General features: G+C 39.7%; 2 protein-coding genes across 5 annotated transcripts in view; both read right to left on the bottom strand.

The window, feature by feature from the left end:
* DAPK2 (death associated protein kinase 2) overlaps positions 1-5,597 on the bottom strand; it is a 50,383-nt gene extending 44,786 nt beyond the window's left edge. Inside the window, exon 1 of one of the 3 annotated variants that reach the window (XM_085234018.1) lies at positions 5,004-5,597. The gene's annotated coding sequence lies outside the window, so the exon portion shown is untranslated. Of the gene's footprint in view, positions 1-2,499; positions 2,642-5,003 lie in introns of those variants that run through there. The other 2 variants (XM_085234016.1, XM_085234017.1) reach the window with 2 other exon arrangements.
* A 966-nt stretch (positions 5,598-6,563) lies between these two features.
* TBC1D2B (TBC1 domain family member 2B) overlaps positions 6,564-24,069 on the bottom strand; it is a 30,179-nt gene continuing 12,673 nt past the window's right edge. For both annotated transcript variants that reach the window (XM_085234009.1, XM_085234008.1), the window contains 10 exons: positions 23,278-23,435; positions 22,107-22,333; positions 20,741-21,133; positions 19,384-19,494; positions 18,505-18,698; positions 17,356-17,850; positions 15,641-15,758; positions 14,786-14,971; positions 13,384-13,505; positions 6,564-10,483 (listed from right to left, as the gene is read on the bottom strand). In XM_085234009.1, the coding sequence (XP_085090135.1) occupies positions 10,288-10,483; positions 13,384-13,505; positions 14,786-14,971; positions 15,641-15,758; positions 17,356-17,850; positions 18,505-18,698; positions 19,384-19,494; positions 20,741-21,133; positions 22,107-22,333; positions 23,278-23,435 (2,200 nt within the window). In that variant the 3' untranslated portion in view covers positions 6,564-10,287. The remainder of the gene's footprint in view (positions 10,484-13,383; positions 13,506-14,785; positions 14,972-15,640; positions 15,759-17,355; positions 17,851-18,504; positions 18,699-19,383; positions 19,495-20,740; positions 21,134-22,106; positions 22,334-23,277; positions 23,436-24,069) is intronic.

The raw sequence follows: 24,069 nt of genomic DNA, 5'->3' as shown, positions 1-24,069 counted from the left end.
GGGACCTGATCCAGGTTTATAAATATCTGAGGTGTGGCGGCCATAGCGGTGAGGCCAGTCTCTTTTCAGTGGTACGTGGAGACAGGACAAGGGGAAACGGACATAAGCTGCAGCAGAGGAAGTTTCGCACGAATGTGCGTAAGAACTTCTTCACGGTGAGGTGACGGAGCACTGGAACGGGCTGCCCAGGGAGGTTGTGGAGTCTCCTTCTCTGGAGATATTCAAGTCTCGCCTGGACGCCTACCTGTGCGACCTGGTGTAGGGAACCTGCTTTGGCAGGGGGGTTGGCCTCAATGATCTCTAGAGGTCCCTTCCAACCTCTACAATTCTGTGATTCTGTGATCTTAACACTCAGACTTCAAAAAAAGCAAACAAAGGACAAAGCCAAGCTCTTCCAAAAACCCTAAACCTTTTGCTCATCCTGATTAGCAAGATCAAGTTTTGAACCCATGAGAAAGTCAAGCAGAGGAAAATACTCATATATTAAGAGATAGTACTAAGACTCGCCCAAAGGAATTTACTCAGATAGCCTACTCCCTTCATTAGAATTCAAGGTACGCGCCTATAAATGACATTAATTCAAACACACCTATAAAAAAAAAAAAAATCTAGAAACCAACCACCACCATTGTCCTAGGAGACAGACTTACTGCCTTCTGCAGGTTTCTCCCCTTGGCTGTCACCCAGCAGCTGCAGTTAGCAGGCATCCAAAATAGATTGTACACTAGATGACCTGAGACAATTGTACACTGCGCAAGGAGGGTAAGATAATGAAAGATCACCTTTATGCACTTAAATTTCAACCAAAATAAAAATTCCCTACACAGTCATAAACACAATCCTACCCAGGTGTTGCACATTGACCTTAGGAAACCAAGATAACGTCACATTTCAAGGCTTAAACTACAAAGCTTTTGCTGGACTCCATTGCAAACACAGAGCAAAGGAGGAAGGAGGGCCCAAACTTCTTCTTTACTTACGCAGTGGTTTCCTTAGGAGGCTGACCTGTGACCAGAGCAGGGGGTGTATACACAGGTCCGCTCTTTCACAGAATACACCACATCTCCCCAGCCATCCCATGCTGGGGTATGCTCCTTTCTCACAGCTCTAGTGCTGAGCACTTCAACACAAAAGCATCTACTGGGTATTCCTATTACTTGCTGCATTTCCACAATGATTCTTTGCAGCACAGTTTCACCTTTTACACATCCCAAATATTAAGAGGTGGCAAAGTATTAATAATACCACACAATTTCCTACAGCCGTGCAATTAGAAACAGAACACAGAGCTCCCAATGTTGCAGTTTCTGCAACTAGGAACATTTACTGCCAGTTCACTTCATGTTCCTAAGTTCCCTCATACCATACTATCAGAGCTTATTTGCCCCAGGAAATCATGGTTTACCAGAGGACCAAAGCATGGATTGACATACATTCTTTTCTACCACTACACGTCCCATATGTAGGTGTTCCTGCCCCACTGCAGTTCCCTGTGGGGAAAGGAAATGAATCTTCTGAAGAAAGCAGCAAACACACCTCAAGGGGAGCAGGATAAAGGTTCCCTTCTGTAGGTAAATTATGAAGCCTGCCATCAACAATTTGACAACTGATGACTGGTTTGTACACAATGACTGTGTGATAAACGTCCGCCCACCATGGAATAAGAGAGGACTTGGCCCGTCAGCATCTCTGCACCTTTCTCCTAAGCAGCCTCCTCCAGCCCTCTGGCAGAGCAGTTCTCCATGAGGGAAGAGTTGAACCACAGACCCTTGGCAAGACTCCACACATCGCCTGAGCCACAATTTATGCTGCAAAACAGTTACAGCAAAGCAAAACCCAAAGCAGGCATCAGAGCTGAGCACAGCGAGACAACTTTCCTTATACTCTCAGTACTATGAAGCGACCACAGCACTTTAGAACTGCCCAAACCAGTGACTGAATTAATAAAATGAACTGACGTGGTGCTTTATGCTAAAACTAAGCAGATATTTATCAGCACTAATGGCTTTTCCTCTTTCACCCTTCTCATCTCCACAGTTTTCTTCATTTTTCTCATCCTTCAGGTGAAAGAACTCAGAGGGCGGCAAAGGAACAGCGCTCGATCCAACAAACCCTGACTTGCGCCTGTTGTTTTCCTGTCAGATCTGCAGGCGCGGGCAGCACCGCGTCCAAGCGATCCCCGCGTGCCCGAGCGCTGAGCTCGGTGCCATTGCCAGACGGGGGAAGCCCGCCGTGCCCGCCCCTTGGGCGCCTGCGGGATTAACGGCTTCACACGAGCAACATCGCTGCACCGAAGCGAGGTCCGGCCCGGGCCGTTCTTTTACACGCAAAGATGAAGGGCACAGAAAAGTTGGAAAACTTTCGGATCCCCCCACACCGCACTCTAAGGGACGGTCAAAGCCGAGCCGCCCCGCATCGCACCCCGAACAGCAGTGCGGGAACATCGCAGGGGGAGGGATGGGGAGATACGCGGAGCTCCGGAGCGCAGCACCTACTTACCGCCGGGCTCCTCGGCCGCCTCCGCGCGCGCAGGTCCGCGGGGCTGAGGGGCGGCGCCGCTCACCGGGAGCAGCCGCGGGGCCTCGCCCCTGGGCGTGCGGGACGGGACGGGCGGGGAGGGGCGCGGGCAGCGCGCTGCCGCCGTGTGTTGTGGCGCCCCCTGGTGGGCAGCGAGAGCCGCTCCCACCTCAACTTCGGGGTAACCGGCACAAGGCGAGGGAAGAACTGATGAGTGCCCAGCTGCCGTGCTACAGCTATACAGACTGCTTGGGTTCTTCTGCTTTAATAGGTTCAGGATACGAGAAAGCAATGCAAAATAAATCGATTTGAAGGAAAGAAGGCTGAAGTGGTGAATCCATTAGAAACACACTTAATTCATATAAGCCTCGTTCTATATCCTATGCAAGCCTAAATACAGGGCTAGTCTGAAAATAATGCCACCTGTTTTGGTACGGAGGCAAATATTGATGGTATGGCAGTACAGGCTGCACCTTCCCACCACCATTCCACCACGCTTTGTTGCCCTGAGACAGACAGGGGCAGAAGGGCACGATGACAGAACGGTGTGTGATATGGAAATGCGGATGAAGAAAAGGCGTGTCATGGAATTCCTCCTCACAGAAAAAAATGGCACCATTGATATTCACTGACACTCCCTGACTGTTTATGGAGACCACAGAGTGGATGTGTGCACAAGGAGCTGGGGGGTGGTGCATTGCAGCAGCCATGTGAAAACAAGCCACGTTCAGGAAGGCCATATATAGCTGTCACACCATGAAATTAATTTATTTATCTATTTTTACAAGCATGGCATGCAGGCTCTTGCTCAGCGCTGGCAAAAATGCACAGCTAAGAGTGGCAACGCTGCTGAAAAACAGCGTTGTGTGAGAATTTGTTCTAGCAAACAGTGCTATTGTGCTCATGGTATCTGTTGTAGCTTCCATGGAAAAAAATAGAAGGCATTACTTTTGGAGTGACCCACATAGAAGCTTACATTATTTACTATGTGGTCTGCAACTCAACATTGCCCAGTGCAATTTCCTGTTATTTCAAGGGACGGCATAGTTTTCAGTCCTCACTGTGGATCTCAAAACGGATTAGTGAGCACTACTGCAAAAAAAAAAAAAAAAAAAAAAAAAAAATATATATATATATATATATATATATATATATATATATATACGCGCCCTACTTTTCCCAAGTTGACCTGGACCAAATGTTGACTAACAAGAATTACATCCTTCATTTGTTTACTCTGAAGATGTTCCCCAGACCAGTAAAACTAGATTTTTCTCCCCCTGTGTGGCAGGCAGTAACTGTGATAAATACTGTACGGTTTCCTTAAGTTCCTCCTGGGTGGGTTAATATCCAGCATTTGTTAATGAAGACAGATGTGGCATTGTTCACACCTTAATTGAATATAAATGCTAGGCTGCCTTCACTTTCAATTCTGCATGCAGTTAAGATAAAATAAAGCAAAGGAAATTATGCAGAAGCACGCAGGCTGTTTCCATTATAACAAATTACTAAAATGTATTTCAAAATAATTTTACACTAGGCAAGAGCCTGAAGGCAATGCTTTTAATTATCAGAGAGAAAAAGAAACTTGGCTTCAGATCTGCTTGAAGCAAACCAGACTCAACTGTGTTCCTGCTCCCCAGCTCAGGAGTTCCACCCAGCTCTCCCAACTCAAAAAATTAGTGGCTGTATCTGGTAACTGAGAGGGTGGAGGACAGGAAACGGTAGAGGTTTCAAAGGCCACCAGTAGAATTCATAAACAGAAATAGAAGAACCTTAATTCCTCATCTTTAGTTCCACGATGTGATATGATTACATTAAAGTTACATCAATATTTCTACAAAATTCTCAGAGAAAGGGGCACACAAGAAAGGAGGCAAATCACCCTGACAGGCGAAAGTCACTTTTCAAGTCTCTACACCCTGAATAATCCTCATTTCAATTTAGTTTCTACTCGTCAGCCCTACAAAGTCTCCAAAAACACAAAGGTGTACTGAATCTCCTTCACAATACTAAATCCATGGGGTTTACAAGCCAAAATCACAGGTTCTGTACAAATAAGAAACTGCTCTTAGAAGTTGTTCAGACACCTTTAGAACATTTTAACTCAGATTTCTTTGCAATGTTTCTGGCAATCAAGGCAAAAGAGTAAGAAGGAAAATTCAAAGCTAAGTAGCTTTCAAAGCAGGCAACACAAGCAACCCAGTAAGTCACTGAACACTGCAGACAAATGCTGCAGTGTCTTCTCACCAGTCCTCTTCCACAAGTGATAGAGAAGGAAGCCCATATCTTAAGTTTCCGAGGGGAATTTTCATGTGTAAATACCAAAAACCACCACCTGCATTTATAAAAACAGCTCCATAGCCTACTTCACAATTTAAACACAAATCATGGCACCTGAAGACATCGCTGAGTCAGTTTATCATCTCAAACATGAAGTCTTATTGGCAACTCACTGAAAAAACATGAAACTGCTTTATACTTACATAAAGTACTCCCTGCTTGAAACACACCGGCAGGATGCAGTCGTTCAAGACGGGGCATCTGAATTGAGGCCAAAGTCCCCTGGATTTTCCCCATCTGTATTGTAGTACTGAAGTTTAAATTACCTATTCACTTCTCTACAACACCCTAGAATCATGTAGGGTAGAGAACAGCCAGTCTTCTTATTAAATAGCTGGTGGTTGCTGTTTTATTTATTTATTTTTTTATTTCACGTTTATCATTTAGTCCTGAGTTCTGCTCTCTAGTCTAATCCTTTCTTTGAAAACCTGACAGAGCAGAGTTGGCCATCCGTTAAACATTTATAATTGGAAAGGAATATGGCTTCTACAGCATTATATCATAACAGAAAACACCACTCTATTAACTTCTTTGTGACTGAACCTTTTGCCTTCTTTTCCAGGGGGAAAGCTTCCAAGGCAGAGCACACCCTTCCTTTTCATTATCTGAGTGAATATTTCGTGGCCTTCATGTGTGGGAAATCTTCAAGCATCAGCGCTACTTGGATTCTGCTTCCAGTGAGGTCAAGGAGCTGAAGATAAGGAAGCTATGTTTAGCACTCCTGGAACTCCCCCAGAGCGAACACCTAATAGACTGTAATACAGCACCAGCAGACTTCAGCATGTTCTCTGCACCTCTGAGGGGCTCAGAATAGAGGGCGAGATTCTGCATATATGGACTCGCGGAGTAGACCAACTGTGTTTATCCTTTCTAAATGAATTCATTAGCAATGAGATATTTAACAGCATTTAGCAGCTACATCCGTCATCTGGACTCACATCTTTGTTGCAATTCCGTTGAGAACAAATGTGTTAACTCAGCTTCAAGGAGGAAACAGGAGCCTCAGCTGTTCCTTAACAGCTGCCTGTACAACATATTTAACATGAATAGGTTGCATTAAGTGTCTAAGTGAGACCTTGTTCCCCATGCAGAATTTTCTCCTTATTCCTTAGACTTAAACCTTCAGTACAGAGGACAAGGGGTCCTTAGGCCAGTCATGTTCTGTCTCAGCTGCCACTCTATCCTGCTTTGAAATCCTTAGATTTCCAGCTGTGCCAATATCTACTTGTAATTTGCCTGTAGAAGAGACAGAGAACTATATGGACTATTCACTTCTAACATGGAAGATCTCTTTCAACATGCAGTTAAAAATAATATCCCAAGTCTTATTTCCCATTTTTCAAGACAGCTGAAATTACACACTCAGCAACTGAAGGCTTTAGTAAGATATGAACTGACATTCTGCTAAAGAGGCTGTGTCAGGAGATAGCATACAAATACTCAGGTTTCTTAGCAAGTCCATACCCTGTAAGCACTCATGAAAATTTCATCTCCCCTCTCCCCCCATACTTTCCCGAAGAAATCAAGGGCACCAGTCACAAATGTACCCAGTCAGCATCACCTGCATGCAATATCTTCTTGTTTCTCTATAGAGATTCTCTGAAATCATGTTATCAGACAAATAGCCTTGCTTGGGATTTGTCCTGATGGCACCTGCAATTATTTTCATCTGTCAGGGGAAAGAAAAAAGAACTAGAACAAGCTGTAATGCAAAGTAAACTATTTATTTATTTTACATCAATCTTTATGAAAATAACATGTTTTGTGATTCAAATTTCTTGTACCGTGTATTGCTCATTTTCAACATGGCACTTAAGGAAAGGTTCACCAAAACAGCTATGCAATTTCACCAAAGTGACTCAATACACATTTCTCACCTTAGTATGACTGAACATAAAACTCAATTTATCAAATTTAGGACAATTAATTCGTTCTCGATGTCATAATGAACAAAAATATTTCCCTTTCTGCTGAAGTATCTCACCACGTTCACAAAGACTGAGGGCAAGAGAAGAATCTGTCACAAAAGACACCTAAAGGGCAACCAAATACTCTATTGATTACATACCTGGTAAAAAAATAATCTGGTAACAGCTGATGATAGACACATATGCAGGTAAAGCTGAAATACTGTGCAGTCTTAACAGCTAGAGGTATTGTGCACCAACATTCTGGCTATTTAACAGAAGATGACAGAACATTTTTAAACAAGTAACCAGAAGTTTCACTGAAGAGTCATGTATAAGCATACAAAGATGGAGAAATATTCCACAGCATGCAAATGAGCAATTTGGTTTACATAACATACTGGGAATCATGCATAAGAAACTCAGTGCACAGAAGTGCATGATCTTCAATTAAAAACAAACAAACAAACAACAAAAACACATTCTCTACAGTCTTTATTTGCATTAACAAGTCCACTTCCTAAGTGGCTGCTAGGAATGTTAAATCCTCAGACTGTTTTGGAAGATTTCTCCCCTGTTGTGAACAGTTCATATCTACACAGCTCAGCTTCTGCAGGCTGACAAGTCTCACTGTGCTTTTGCTCTGTCATTTGGTTCAAATACTGGTTGTGCATTTTGTGTAGCCCCAACTGTAGTTACTGCTCAAAGCTGCCAGATTAAGCACTGCTAGAAAACTAGGATTTGCCTGAAGTCATCTGTAACAGCAAGGTAAGCTTCCTGCTATATGCATTGCTTTTCTGTTCTCTGTGGATTTCTAGCAGCCATTGCTCAGATGCCTCTTTCTTTCTTTCTTTTTTTTTTTTTTTTTTTTTTTGACATTTTAACTAAGCATTCTTAACCAAATGAACTTGCTTGGCTCTTCGGTAAATGAACACCAACTCACTTTATAATACTAACACCAACTCATTTCAATAACTAACAAAATACCTAGAGACAACATGATTTGCATCATTTCCTACTATTCAGGTAGGAGATTCACATAACGGAATAAGAAACAGAGCTACTTTGTTCCACCACACAATCCATTAACAATTTGTATAAAGAATCACAATAATACAATTTATAGTTCAGCACAAATGTAAAAAAGAAGTGACCCTGCAATATTGCAGGTCACGTTTTGTCATCTGCAGAACCTCCTGAACAGTTCTCTAAAGTTAGATTTAGCTTCACAGCCCGAAGACTTCAACGAATTCTGCATGAAAATGTCTTAAGCTATAGAACCAGTTCCTAGTGCAGACACGCATCTAAAGTCTTCACCTCTGCATTTCAACTGTTGCCACTAGAAGGAAGATCTTCAGCTTAGAAAAGATTTCATTTACCACACAAAAATAAGATGAAAAGAGAAAAAAAAATACTGGACATTACAGACTCATTTAGAGACCAGCTCTTTCCAAAAACGGTATAAGTAGAAAATTAGAAAAGCTGGTCCCGTTTTTCTATTCAAATACTGATTGTAAGTAAAAAGAATACAGTACATGCAATAATAATATGAAAAAACCCGGCCTAACAAATTCAAGTAAACAACCAAGAGTAACTAGGAAAAAAGAAAACCTACCCCTTACAATAGACAAGACAAGGTAGGGGTCATTTTAGAAGACACATGACATACAAGTCAAGATGATTCTACCACGTGCCCTCACTGGCAAGGATTTGTTGGCTAATTTGTAGTTATGTAGGAAGAGGCATACATGATCTGTCAAAGTAAAACCTGCAAGTTACGTTCACCTTGTTGATTAAATATTTCCCTCCCAGATAAACTGACTAACAATATGTTTAGAGAAGGCTATAAATACATTCACAAGGAAAAAAAAAGTGCTGTGAAACAGATGCAAAATTTCTCCCCAGACACGTTAAACTTTTTAGAATCATTACAGGAGGACACCTGCCAGAGAAATCCCACCCGCTCTCAGGAAACTGAAAGAGATGAAGCAGAAGCTTCATGCACTTGGACTGCTCCTGACCACTGGTTTTTGGTTTGTTTTGCCAATTAACCACTCCTTCCCAGAGCTGACCAATTTGCTGACTAGTGTTTGAATGTTAGTTTTATCACGACCTATCCTGAGCCAACATCTATGCCAATCTAACATTACTAAGATTCAACAGCTCAAGAAAGAGCACTGCAGGAGTACAGAGAAAAGCCAATTAAAAAACAAACAACAAAACACACCAGAATAATCCACACACCTAAACAGGAACTCTTCCTCATTGTCAGAACTGTTTAAGAATACAGCTAGTGATGAAATGAGAAAGAATGGCCTCCGGTCACATTTTCACAGCTGCTCCAAATCCTTCTTAAGAGCTGTCTTAAAGCAGGAGCACACAATGCTCACAGAAAACTGGAGCAGATTAAGAAAATATTGCATTTTTCTGCTGGAAAAAGGTCTTAAATTTGTATGCGCGTGCTGTGGCCTTTAGGGTTCTTTGATTAACACTTGTTTTTTGAATGCTATCTTTACCACTATTACAGGTTAGTTATGTGTTCATGCAGAAAGAATGCTGTGTCTCTTTTTAAAGATCATGACTCTGTCCTACTTTAAGACCTAAACAGAATGATTTAAATTCAAAATAATGAAAAAAAATGCTAATTCAGTATTAAAAGATACTCCTGCAGAAAGCTCTCTTCTTCTTCCCTAGTAGTTGGCTTTTGGTTGTGGCTTTGTTTTTTGAGAGATAACAACCACAAAAAAGAGAATAGAAATCAAACTGAACAGAATTTGTTCAATTAAATCTTTTGTAATAACATTACTCTTCAGCAACACACCTGCTCAGAAAAGCATACATGATATTTGATATCACTCTGTAGTAGTATACATTGAACATTCAATGACAAATAAGGACTTATCTTACACTTAAGTACTTAAAGTCTTCTGTTGGATGATCCATTTCATGTCACTTCAGGAAAAGATAAAGGAACGTAAAAGTCCTTCTCATGCTTCAAGCCGTTCTTTTCTAGTTGTGACCAAAAATGGGCTTTTTTTTTTTTTTTTTGCCCACGGACAAAAAAATAAAAGCCATTTATTAAGCCAACCTGAAACTGAAAAATGTCTTCCCACATTGAACTCGCACTATAAAAAAACATGATTACAATCACACAAATGCAGAAGCCTGGCAATGAACATAGTAAACACCATGCAGACTTTTCTTACTATTGTTTCACATATAGACAACTAAAAATGTGCTGCAGGAAAACAACTGTCAACAGTTTCAGCAAATTCAGCTACTTGACTAAATGAAGAAATACAATAAGTGCCCTACATACAATTCCATGAACATAAACGTAAACAAAAGTGTTTGGCCTCCATAAAACAACACGTTTCTGAAAGTGCTGGGGCTTGGAAATCTGTCCTGCATATTTCCGAAAGCAATTAGTTTACATTCTGGTTGATAGGATTAATAAGAAGTTTTGGACGTTAACTCACTTGGGTCACGGATCCCAAAGAAAAGTTTATGTTGAGAAGTTTCAACTATCCTCCTCATCATCACTAATAAGGTCTCTTTTTTCTACGCAGGTCTCTCGTTCACGCAGGAAATCCTCACGAATGGCTTCAAGTTCATTGAGCTCAAGACGCACCTTCTCCAGGTGATAGGTCCTCCGGTTCCTGATCTGACGTAATGGAAAAGGATTCAGGTCTCCAAAAGCAATGCCAGTCAGCTTCCTGCAAGATTATGCAGCATAAGAAGATAATCATTCACATTTAGAATCTTTTAAGATCAGTTTTGTACTTCATTTGTATCCGTACTGAGCATATAACTGCCATCTCTGGTTTCCTTCACACACCTGACAGATCTCAGATGTTATCAGTATTGAAAGAAAATTCAGGAAAGCACTCAGTTTTAAAGTTACTTCAGGTGTTAAAGTGTTCTCAAATGCTCATCAGTTCTCAAAGCCACCTGCAAACTCTATGCAGTTCTACAGCAATTATAACACTGAACAGATGTAAGATTGGCTAATCAGAACTTCATCATCTGGGCTGAATATAAAGCACACCTTGTCACTCAATTATAGGCTGGAAAGCTCATTCAATCCCAGGACAGTCTGCTCTCAAGCTATCCAAGATAAAGAAACAGTGAAGGAGATCTAATGAAGCCTGGGACAGCACAGATCAAAACAGTAATAGCACAAAACATGTTTAAGCCAAACTGTGATACATCTCAGGAGTTACTCTTGCTGCTGCAGAGATCTCTGAGTTACCATCAGTCAAGCCTCACATGAAAATGTCCACCTCTTTGTGTGTCATGCCATCTCATCCCATCATTCAGTCCCAGAAAACTACTAACTAAACTGCCTAATCAGTCCAAATAGAGTTAACTTGGTTACTACTGTTGATCTGCAAATAAACAAGTTCTCAGTACTTACTGAGGGAAAAAAGAAGAGCTGGTATTTCACTTACTCTAATTTAACCACCAGCAAAACTTTAATACTAAGAAAACTTGGAGAGTTTAAGAGTAGGCTCCCCCTAGGCCCGTGTTTCTCAGTAAGCAAGAACTACTTCTCACTATCTCTGAATAGAATGTACTCAACAGCTTGCCTGCCTTCTCAACGTGCTAAGGAACAACATGCAGTTGTAGAAAACCTAGGCAGATGCACAGCCTGTGATGCCCTATCACCTTCAGTATGGTCACACACATTTTTGTGCATAGTTTTCTCCATTAGAGACCTTAAACTTAGAAACTCCATGTAAAATGATTTTCTAACTCATTGAGAACATCCATTAATTCTACATATAATACGTATAATTCTTCCTGAATTTCAGGCCTACCGTACTATTTTTTGTCCATCCCAGTATCAGACAATTCTACATGTTTCTGTACAGTTTGAACTGTGATGCTGTAAAACTTGTACAAGAAATGGTAGAATAACAAACCAGGTGGTTTGAGTCATGCCTTATTTTACAATAAGATTATACAAATCAGTTCAGACAAGTTTATATCCCCTAGATGGCACCACAGCACCACACCATCTTCTTTCAACAACTTAAAATCCCAAGAAGTTACACATTTACAGACTGACGTAGAGCGTATTTGTACCATAAACACTTCTGATGCACTGAATTCTGCCCTTACCCAAATCTGCCAGAGATTAGAACAGGGAAGGATTACTTCAACTTAGTAATACCACAATGAGATCTCTCATAGCAACATTAAAAATACTTTAAATATGACATTTTAACACACATATTTTAGAGAGATATATCATTAAGTTCTATACATAGTTGTATGAGGAAAGGAGAGCCAAATCTGAAGCTGATTAAACATCTAAACATGGCTTCCTCCTTCTCACACCTTTTCCAACTTAAGTTTCTCATGGTGCTGCTCCAGTACACATTATACACATATTCTTAAAATATCAGAGGGTAAAAATAAAAAATAAAAAAGCAGTTTCATTTATTGCTTTAAGAAAAAAAGAAGAGCACATGCTCCCTCCTCCCAAAGCCAAGCACATATTTGTCACTTCCAGATTTGGAATCATGGTCAATATTTTGATAGTCACCAATGCCTGAGTACAGTGACTGCTCAGCATTTTTCACACCAGAGGGTGAATACTAACAGAAAGCACCACACTACTTCTTGCAGGTGTTCCAGCAGAGAAAGCAGGAGTTCTTAATCCAGACTTTCACCATTTAAACCAGGTGGAGAACATTTTCCCTGCATCAGTCCCTGCAATCACTTTTAAGGATAAAATACAATTACTAGCTTCAATTTGTTTCGAGAAAATAGCTCCAGCAAATAGTAAATAATTCTTGGAATAGGAGTTCAAGTGTAAGCCTAATTATGTATGGAATTTATTACTGCAAAAACAAACAGCTCAGATTCTAATATATTAATTTTGTACAGAATTCAGAATCAGTCTGTCCCAATACCTATGTCACATATACTTTCAGACATTAAATCAGTTCCAGCATAACTTTTCAATTTAATCTGCTGCTCTGTAGTCTCGAAACCAGGAACTAAAAATGTTCAACCCTCATTTACATTCACCTTAGATTCCGTGCAAAGATCGAGATATAGCAGAGTATTTAACATGTATTTCATCTCTGCTTCAAACTACGTGCTTAAAATTAGCTGAAGTTACATGGCATTAGCCTACACATTAGTGCTTCTTAATTGATTTACTTCTGGTAGAACCCAGCTCATGTTTTTAAATACTTTTACAATAAATAAAAACCTGTCCTTTGTACAACATTTTCTGACTTGAGTTGTGTCCATAACGCAAGGTGAGAAATTTTGCCTATATATAAACTTCCTAAATTTTTCTACCATGCTACACCTGCTAAACAATACCTAAGCTGGCAAAGTAATCACAATCATTCCCAAGAAAAACTACCATCCACCACTTCTAATTTTGCCTCCTCTCATTTTTGCAGCATGAAACAGTCATTCACACATTGTCTTAATGAGATGCTAGATCAACTACTCATGAGAAATCTTAGTCATTAGCTGTCTCTCCAGTTCTCTGTATCAAAATTAAGACATAGATTAAATAAATAAATTACACAACAAACTTGTTCCATGCCCCACCACAAGCCTTTTGGTTGCACAGGTGTGAGTTACCCACCTAGCATCAACTACGGTACGCGTGAAATATCGAAGGTACTTGAAAATGGACATTGAGTCTTGCAATTTTAAGATTTCTTCTTCCTTGTACTTAAAAAATGCCAGGGCAAATCTGAATATTACCTGATAAAAAAAAAAAAAAAAAAAAGAGAACATTGAGAGCATTCTGTTATTTGAAACAACCCTTCTCATTGCTATCTATTACAAACTCAAAAGAAAAGTGTTACTTCTCCTACAGCCTGCATTTGAACTAACTGTCCATACTTGCCTGTCTCTCTTCCCTGCCATTCCATCCCTCATTTTCAAAAGCTGCCAAAGAACTTCTGTAAGTAGGCTGTAACCAATACAGGCTGTTCTGGAGTTCAACCCAAAATACAACATTGGGTTTACAGTATACAGACTTTCTGAAGTTTTGATTTCCTCATTCACTTGTAGACCAAAGACTGCTAAACACACCTATAAAGTTGCTTCACATGTAAAATCAAGTCTTGTCTATTATCTAACAGCTGCCATTTTCACAGCATGTAGGGGGACTGGTGCCAGAAGAAGTTGATATCAATTTGTCAACCAAATTAGGCCTAAGGTGAAAAAGCATTACTTCATTCCAGAAAGACTTCCTAAGTTTGGAACTGAAGGCCTGGCTGCCTTCACAAAACGCCATGGTGCTTCAAACCTATTTGAATAAACACTCAACCCAAATCCCTGCATCTAACTGCATCTTAGAGCACTCAGACGAAGTCAACAGTAAGAAACACGCATATTTGTCTACTTATTTGATGTATCTGCTGCTGTATCCAACATCTGCTTTGATGCTATTACTGTGTTTGAATCCCACAATCTACCTGCACTGATTTTATTTCAGTGCAATTCCACAAGCATAAAATATGTAAAAGTTGTTACAACCTCACTCTCTTAATTTGTGCTCGGAGCTCAGACAGTCATTGTTGGTCAACAGTAATTTAGATGTCTGCAGAAATAAAGCAAATAGCTGCTGCAAAGAAAGCCTGATCATTAGCATTTGCTTACAACTCATTTTTACATCTTTTCAATAGTTCCAACTTACTCCTCCTTCACTTCAGTTTTCACAGAAACTCCCATTTTCACATAATTCCCATAAACTGATAACCAGTACTATCTATGGTTTTGTTCCTCAGTGGTAAAAAGCAGTAGGTGGGCAAAGGAAACTCTGCATTTAGAATCCCTCCATGTGTCTCAAATTGAACTTGCAAAACTTAGGAAAGAAAGCATTTTGACTATTTATGCACATTTCCTCCCTTCTTCCTACCAGTGATTGTAACCAACAGGATTCCTGTGAAACCACCATCTTTCACACCCTGTTCTTGGTAACAGGACAGTACCTTGTCACTACACAGCAACTGAAAAACCCAGCTTGTTCAGCTCACCTTTGGTCCCTCATACAGGAATGAGTCCCATATCTTGAAAAGGATGTCACTAACCACGCTGTCCACAAATACCACAAGAAACCAGTTGAAAGTTATAAGAGTATAGTCAACTTTGTACTGTTCAAAATGAGCATGCAGACGTGGAAGTTTCTCACTCATTAAATCCTTGAACACTCGCTGATCAACCTAAAAGAGTAGACATATATGATGTTACTGATGCTATATTTATCAACATACATGTCAATCAACACAGGGCCAGTTTTTCAAGAGCTCAACAGGAGCCCCATGACAATCTAAGCTATTTCCACGCAGTCCATACACTGCTGTATGTACACTGCTGATGCAACTTTTTGCATCTTAATCCACCTCATCTCTCAGCAGATTTCTCACACACACGTTGTGTTCCTACCATAGGGCACTGTGCTGTGTTGGCACATAAGCACAAGAGCAGAGAACAAGCTAGCAGAGACGGAGGAAGGAGGAAGCAAGTGGAGCACCAGAGAAGGTACACCAATTGGAAGCAGAGGAGCACTACAGTATACATGCTGCTCACAGTACTACTACACTACATAGTATTCTCACCCCCAAATCTCTCAGAAAGCCCACAGCTCCCTCCTAGTTCTAAGGAAAGAAACAATCAGTTTAGCTGACAATTAAAAGACGGGCTACAAACAGGAGCTCCAAACAAGTTACTGTACAGTCATTTCAATGCTACACTTGGAACTCTTGCCCTTGGTGCCTAGAACTCACTTTTCAACTCATCACATCTCCCCTAGAAGGGGCACCAAACAGTTCTAGAACAACTTCTGACTGGCAGCAGTTTATAGTCAGGTGTTATTTTGATAGAGCACATACCTGAGATCCCAGCAGTGTCTTAGTATAATAATCACGAGGCATAAAGACTTCCACTATTGTTACCAGACACCAAAAAGCATCCTCCTGTTCCAAGTACAGAAGGGCAATTGCTACCAATCTGAAAATAGAGTTTATTTGGAGAAAATCATAATAAACACCACAAAATCCATTAACAACAATTACAATACAGTCTTTCTTTCTGTTCAGCAGACATAAATGAATTAACTGGATTTAATACAGCGTGAGATGAAGCTAGGAGATGTCTTCTCAGCCAAGCCAAGCACTTTTATTCAGCTCAGTAACAGAACTGAGTACTTTTAACCAAGAACTAAAGCAAAGTAAGTAGAAGTCTGGAAGTCCTAAACCTTCTATTCTGATCCTCAGGCTTGAGTTCCTTACTGAAGAAGAGAAGACAGGCAGTCCCTACATTTCACACACAAAACTGATTTGAAATTTAGAACAATCATTTGTAGTAAGTTTACTTCATATCCACCATGCTAAATTTAAGTAATATTTTCATCTTAAGACTTAATGTTCCAAGACTAAACTTTTTCTAAGAATTTCCTAAAGCATTAGAACAAAAGAACTGAAGAAAAGCAGCATCCTTGGTTTCCTGTTTCCAGTGAGTACTATGACAGAAAATAAGAAATCTTTTGTGTTATGGATAGCTGATAATTGTTTGAATATGAAACATTACCTCAAATGTATTTTACCAAGTCAACCTGTGTTACTGCTGCACATGAGAGGAACTGCAACACATATTGCTCCTGATGTTACACAGCTTAACAACATCATCACACACTTCCCAGTCTTAAGAGAATCAAGTAAGGAATTACATATTAATTTGCTTTTAACTTCTTTAAGTATACCCATGAGCTTAATTATTTTTCTTAATTTCTCTTTGTGAAACATCCATAAATTAAAGAAACAGAGGGGAAGAAACAAAGCAAGTGCATCCACTGTCCTACAGTTTGCATGAGTTCTTTGGGGCAATGCTATACAAAAAGTAACAAAGCAGACCAGACAAACAGAGAAATGACTTAAAAGCTCCATGGTTCAACTTGAAAACAGTTCTTTCAAAATAAAGTAAAGAAATACCAAGTCCTAGGGTAGGGAGAGCAGCTTTTAAAATACTTTTCTTTAGGTCTGTAGTGTGCCTGAACCCTTCTCAGTGCAAATCTCAAACAACGCTGCCCTAGATAAAAAGTCTCCTTCTCTAATTCTGGAACAAATCAGCGCATAAGCCAACACCTGTAGAGTTATACCAAGGGGACAACAGCATACCTGTTTCAATTAACGCCTTCTCTCATTACAGATTTCAAAGTACTGAAACTATTTCAGCAAACACGAATTGCAGTGACACTATGCTTCAAATATTTCTTAGCTTTGTAATACCAGAATTGTCCATCCAGTGATTACTGCAACTTTAACTGAAGACATCCTACATTGAAGTAGCACATTTTCAATCAGTTAATACCAGTTCCAATTCTTTTGATTCTTTCTTTCTGATTTCTACAAATTTTGTGATCCGATTCTTCTTTTTTGTTTTGTTGAAAAAAATGGCATTAGTTTTTAAAATATTGCAAATTATGAACGTAGAAACCACAGAGAAAACTGCTGTCCAAAAGCCTCTTCCTATGTATGTGATTTGAAACTGCACAGTTAAGGAGTACTTTCATCCCACACTGGTAACTTCAGGTTCACAAAAACCTTACCTGTTGAGCCCTTGGCAATATCCTATATCAGGATTTCTCCACGAAAAGGCCAGCAGCACATTTCGCAGCTTCTGGATCCCTTCGGATGTGGGAGAAGAATAATGTTTGTTGTTTGGCAAAGTTCTCAGTAGATCCAACTCGATCTGTTTAGATGCAGGATTTTGTTTTTCTAGGGCGCTCTGAAGCAAGGTTTGGAAGTACTCAGGAACAGTGCTGTCCTTGAATTTTTTAACATGGAGATTGACACACCACTTCCACACCTTGGAGCGATGCTCGTGTGGAATTCCAGATCGAATAAGATTCTTCAGTTCTGCACAGCGCATCATCTCTCTATTCATTGTACTTGCAAGATAATTTTCCCATTTTACCCCTGTGGAGATCTCCCGGTTTTCACTGAGAGAAAGAGATCTCAGGTCCAAAGCTCGAGATTTTGCTACTAATTTCTCTTCCTCATCATCCTCTGGGACCGTCTGGAAACCATATATATCATATTCACTGAAAGGGAGGGAAAGAAAGCAAAAAACAAACATAAAACAGCTCCTAAAGGTGCGTTCAGCAGTCCCAAAACTCCCAAATTCCTACCCTACTGTTACTTATTTATAATACCTCTCACGCCACTTCCCCAAGTTTTAAGAAGTTTTAATGAACAGCTATTATTTGAATATTTTCTAAGGTGTACCTCTTATTTAATATTTTAAAATCCAAAACTAAAAAAGTTCTGTTCCCATATTGCAATATACAGCACTACACAGATTAAGTGATTTAAGAACAGGGTCAAGTCCAAATGAGTTCATCCCTTCAGCAGCTATACAATAGTCGAGTCTAAATTTCATACCTTATCTCAAATTAAGAATAGAGTTTATTTATGTGTCGAAAGGGATTTCAAAGATTACCTTCTTATTTGTGACTGAAAATATGTTAAAAGTCCCAAATCCTGCAAATACACCCCTGCTTGTCTGTTCCCTAGTGTTAGAACCAGGCCCACTAGTCAAGATGCAACCATTTTCTGAGGTACAATATGTGATCCATGTAAGTGCAAGATGCTCTAGCTGCCAATGACAGTACTTCCTTTATTACTACAAATGATAATGACATGATCACAAAATAATTTTCATTCCTCCTCATAAACATTTCTTTTAGTAAAATTACCTGACCAGGTGTGGTTTGAAAAATGCTTGTTCTGGCTGTTCACTGGTTTCTGCTTTCAAGGCATCTTCTAGTAACTGGGTGATAACTTCACGAGCAGGGCTCTGCTCCTCAGAGCAAACAGGAGTTTTCACTTCTTGAAGCAAGATCAAGTATTTACTTTCTATCTGACAGAGTTTGGCTTCCAAGCTAGTGTACTGCAGGGAACAACACGTAGTATTTAAGGCATGTCTTCAGGAATTCAGTTTGTCCTACATATCTTTTAAAATAATCTGTTTGTTTACATGTTGCTTAGAAACTTTTAATTCAAGAACAGTCATGGCTTCCCAAGAAACAGAAGCACATCCTACCAAACCTTAGCTACAGGTATCCTGCCTTAGCTATGGACACATACATGCTTTCTTAGCTCTAGGTAATGGAAAACTTTGTCATTTACATGCAGCTTCTCCACACTCAAATTCTGCTTTACAGAAACAGACTTCCAAAGTTATGTTTATGTAACATATTGATCCTTCATGCTCTGAAGGAGAAAGCTCTACTTGGTGATGTATCACCAAAACAAAACATGTCAAACACAATCATTCTTTCATATGTATTCTGCTTCTGCCATGATTGAAGTTACTGCTACTGTTTTTAGAAATGCATGTGCTTGTATGCATAAGTTATTAAAATATGCACTTCTTAATACTGTTTTCAAGTCCATCACATTTTTCAAGAATCCATTCCAAAAGATTGGTCTGTAAATCTTGATTCTGTCGCTTTAACACATTTGAACTGTTTCATTTCTGTTACACGGTTATGTTTCTGGAGAAGATTTACAACTAACTTTTTGAAAACTGCTTTAGACATCACCAAAATGAGAACATGCTTTGTGAGTCTGACCTTTGCCTGCCATTCTCTTTCTCTTGCTTCTGCATTTCTTCGTAGAGCAGAAAGTTCCAAAATCTCCTTATTTAAAAATTTATTCTGGGTCTTATAACCCTGAAGACTGTCCTGTTGATAAAAGAAAGCAAACTGGATTTTTAATAAAGGTATCTTAAAGATATCAAATGCCTGCCAGAGAAAGCATACCTCAAAACAAAGATCAAGCAGCTACTAATAGGTACACTAATAGCTACCAAAATCATTAGGATCAAATCAGGTTTTATCTTTAGTTTTCACAGAAGCCAAACACACAAGGCTAGATGTGAGCATGGAGCCTTGCACAACAGAAGGCAGCTGGTGACTGCTTGCGGTCAAGAGGCAGGAGCAGCCCTGCCATGCTGCCCCTCTGGGCAGGAGAACAGCAACATGCACATTGAGCATGCCAAGGGGTCATGGTGCTGCGTGTCAGCCAGAAGCACATGCAGTAGAAGAAATAGGGGCAAACAACCCTGGGGTTTTGGTTACCCTCACCAACCCTCAATAAAAGAACAAGTTTGACGTCTGCCTTCACGTAGAAATATAAAATGGTAACAATAAGAAATCCTCAGCTAATCCACATGGCTCCAGGCTACAAATACTACCTATGAAACTTGTGGCTATGGGATGAAGGACCATCTCAACACTGTGCAGTATCTGAAAGCTCTGCTTCCTCCTAATACCACTGATTTCTACAGTTTCCATTTTGTTTTTTTAAAATTTCCCAGGCTCATACACAGGAAGTAAGTCTTTTATGTACTTTATGCCTCATATTCCAAATGATTTGGAACTTTAACCTATTTGGAACAGAACATTTACCCAAAGGCAAGTAAGCACATTAAAGCAAAATGAGTAACTTGAGTAACTCCATTAAGAACCTCTGATACATTCATTGAGGTTGGCTGGAGGAATAAAGTGCATGGGTAACACCATTAGCAGTGCAGGTTCTTATGCTCTTCTCTTTTGCCCTCTCACATACCACATGCTCTTTATTTCCTCCCTTTTGATTCTTTTTGATGGTTTTCCTCCATGCTAGTATTTTCCTCTTACCCTTACTTCTTTTTTCCTGCTCCTTTGATTCTCACATCACTCCTCCTCCACACCAATGATTAATTACCAAAGTATGAGACATTGTACTACAGCTGTACAGACCAGCTCAAAGCATAGAAGTTGCCAGACAACAGTTCAAAGCGTAGATTCCAAGCAGAGAAAGCCTCAGGTGATGAGCATCTTGGAGAAATGCTGAAGTGAACTCCCCAAACAATACAGCAGACTAGCAAGTAGTTTGTATAGGCAGCAGAGATTTCCCTATCCATCAAGACAGAGACATTGCTCTTACTTTTAGCCTGTCCAGTTCCTGTAGTTCCTTATTAACACAAGTGGCCACAGGAGAATTTACTGATCCACTTGGGGAGGATGAATTGTCCTCACATTCGCTGAGTTGGCGGGACAGTTTCATGATCACTTCATCTTTAGCTTGAATCGTTTCCATCAGCATGCCCAGCTGCTCATTGAGTTCTCCGACTTTACATTTCAGATTCTTTACTTCCTGTTGAAGACTATCTTTTTCCAAATTTAACTTTTCAAGCTGGTTGTTGAGACCCAAAATCTGGTCATCTTTTTGGTGCAACAGCTCTAATTTGTCTTTGGGAACTCCTTCACAAAGACGGCTTGCAAAGTATTTGTCATATTGGGAAGATCGGACTGTTTGCTGCAGAAGGCGCACAAGTTCCTGAGAATAAAAACAGCAGCAACAAAACAAAATGAATTGGGAAAAAACAAACAAACAAACAAACAGAAAGCTGTAGAATTTATAACAACTCAGAAATTTAATACCAAGCAGGAGAAACCTTTGAGATGTTCAGGTTCTAGGAGGTTTAACTATAGTACAGATATGGGAAAGATAACTAAAAGCTCGCTTCTCTACCACAGATGATTCAGAGAAGATATGAAGGAGGAAAAAAAAAAGCATGTGCTACTTGGCTAAATAGACAGTTTTGGCAGGTTTGTTTAGAAATACCTTGAACAAAACTAAGTAATTAAGTCATTTGCCACTAGGGAAAAAAGGGAACCTCTGTGGTCTTCACAAAAGACAGGACTGACACCTTGCAACTTTTTAATGTTTTGTTACTTTGTTTTTTTTTTTTGTTTTTTAATATACCCAATATTTCTACCATTTCTGTCCTCCATCCCATCATTAAAATTAAAAGTATGAGCATTGTTGTCCAGGGGAACACTCAGATCCAGAACCATTACAACATGTATTCACTTCCAGGAAAGATGCTCACAGATCCACAGCTATACACACATAAAAGTAGTTATGCTGAAAACCCTGCTTGCATCCTTGTTGGCATGAAATCCTGCTAAGTCTTTCAAAAAAAATAACAAGTTTTCTGTACACACGATCTGATTATCTGCCAGGATCTTCCTAGACTCTGCGAAAACTACCTTCAGAGAGTAAGAGACATAAATAAAACAAGTTAGTGAACACTGTACAAATCACAGATTTGTTCAGAGATCTAATCTTCAACAGATGTAAAATTCGGTCCTTATTTAGAGCTTTCTGTAAACAAAGGTTCATTCAGCACCATTATTTTCTAACAACCAACTAGCTCTTTATGTATTTAGATGGCCACAAAGGGTAAGCTAACAATTACCAGCCAGATTCATTTGCATCTGAGCACTTTGTCTGAAAGCTTAATTACCTTTTGGCTCAGAAGATCTTTCTTCAGCTTTTCCAACTCTTCTTGCTGGCTCTGATACTTCAATTGCAGCTCAGAGACTAGTTTGTTGCCATTACCAGAATACCACTCTGTTGGAGAAGAGTCACTGCTGTTCCGGTTTTTGCTTGATCCAATCATGTCTTTCAAAGGGCGTCTCGTTTTTTGTGGAATGCGGCCAAAATCAAATGGAAAAGCTGAACTAGTCAGTCCTGCACAAAAGAATTCCTTCTAGTTCAGTTCACTTAATTAAAAGGCATTCCTAAGCATTCAAATTTCCTTTAAAAATATTTTCATTGAAATTAGACTCTTAACTACATTTAAATAGCTCAATACAACAGTGTTAAACTGCTTTCCCAGTTGCTTCCTTCAGTAGGAAGAATACATAACTCACTCTCCCAACTCAGAACAATTTCACTCAAATATATATTTGTGAAATAAAACATGAACAGAACTTTGCTTTATTACAGAAAATAAAAGGCACTCCCAACTCTAGCAAACTTAAATAATTATCTGCTTAGAAGTAATCACAGCACATTGTTCTTTTAAGATGCATCCAGTGTAGTTTCACCTCTCTTTACAGAACCACACAAGAATTATTGGAGAGAAATATGTTTTCTAACAGATGAAATCAACTGGATTTCCTTAAGAGCTGAAGTGCCCCTAAGGAGCTGTACACACACCCTCACAACAAGACCCCAAACACTGGCAACACACAAGAACCAGTTGCAATATTCATAAACTACCAGTGCACCTATGCCCCTTTTCCCCACTCCATCAGCAGGTCAGTATCATAAAGGTGTGTTAGAGTCTAAAAGTCAATCTACTTCAACGTGTGACAGAAATTAGTAACCGAAAGCCCCAACTTATCCCTTCATCCTGCAATTCTGCACCCCACGTGACAGAAGCAGAGAAAGTAACGTTCAAGGAGCCTGAAACAACGGGAAATGAGTTCCTGTGTGTTCTGTTCTATCTGAATGGCTGGAAACTCCCAAATACATCATACCAAAATTACTTTTAAAGTACTTCAAAAAGCCCTGGATATGGTTGTGAAGAAATGACAAGTTTTCACTTATTTTCTGGAGATACAGATATCACAGTGAACTACACGAAAGGAGGAAAGGCATGAGCTCCTCTCCCTTCCTCCCACGTCTACCTTTATTTCCTTCTGGCAGGTGCTTCCTCTTTTCTTCCAGGGCCATAGAGTCCTCCAGGTCTTTCGGGGTTGCATCCAGCAGCTCCCACTCTTCACTTGTATAAAATACGCTCCTGCGATTTTCATTATTTCCTTTTCTTAAAGAGGACATGGAATTCCTGTGAAAAACACAGCAGAAAAAGAGGCAAAGATTTCTCTACTGTGTATTCATTTCATAAAGTGGTTTTTCAAGACAATCATTGCTGTTGAAACAATGCAAATGATAAATAAGCCCAGAGACATAACCAAAACCAAATAAAGGCTCAAAGCAAACAAAGCATGTCCTATTACACAACACCTGCTACCAACTGCGGTACATTTCAAGACAGAAGAATTTTTTTTTTTACTTTAAGTTAATATTTTGGAAAGATCTTTTCAATCATCTTCTGTTCTACCCTTGTTATGGCAGAGAGAAAAAAAGATGAATTAATGATTTAGAAGCAGCATCTCTTTTATCAATTGGTTATTTCAGCTCAGAATTTTAGGAAAATGGCCAAGTATTAAACAGACCAGCATGCAATCAAATGCATGTATGTTATCGTATCATATTCTGTATTAACATCAAACTCAGGATCATCCAAGGGACCTGCTGCTGTAGCTGCTGATGACAGACTCCTTAGAAGTTTTTCCTTCCTGAGGTGGAACGTTGCCAACTCATCTGCAAGAACATTTCAGATTCAACCTCTAAATTCCAAACAAATAATTCTATATAAAGAACAATTTTTTTCACAAACAAGATGAGATTCCCCTACC

Source organism: Meleagris gallopavo, chromosome 12 (genome assembly GCF_905368555.1).
Source record: "Meleagris gallopavo chromosome 12, MGAL_WU_HG_1.1, whole genome shotgun sequence".
Lineage (NCBI taxonomy): Eukaryota > Metazoa > Chordata > Aves > Galliformes > Phasianidae > Meleagris > Meleagris gallopavo.
Note: the sequence above shows the minus strand (reverse complement) of the source record. Positions and strands in the feature narration are given on the sequence as shown.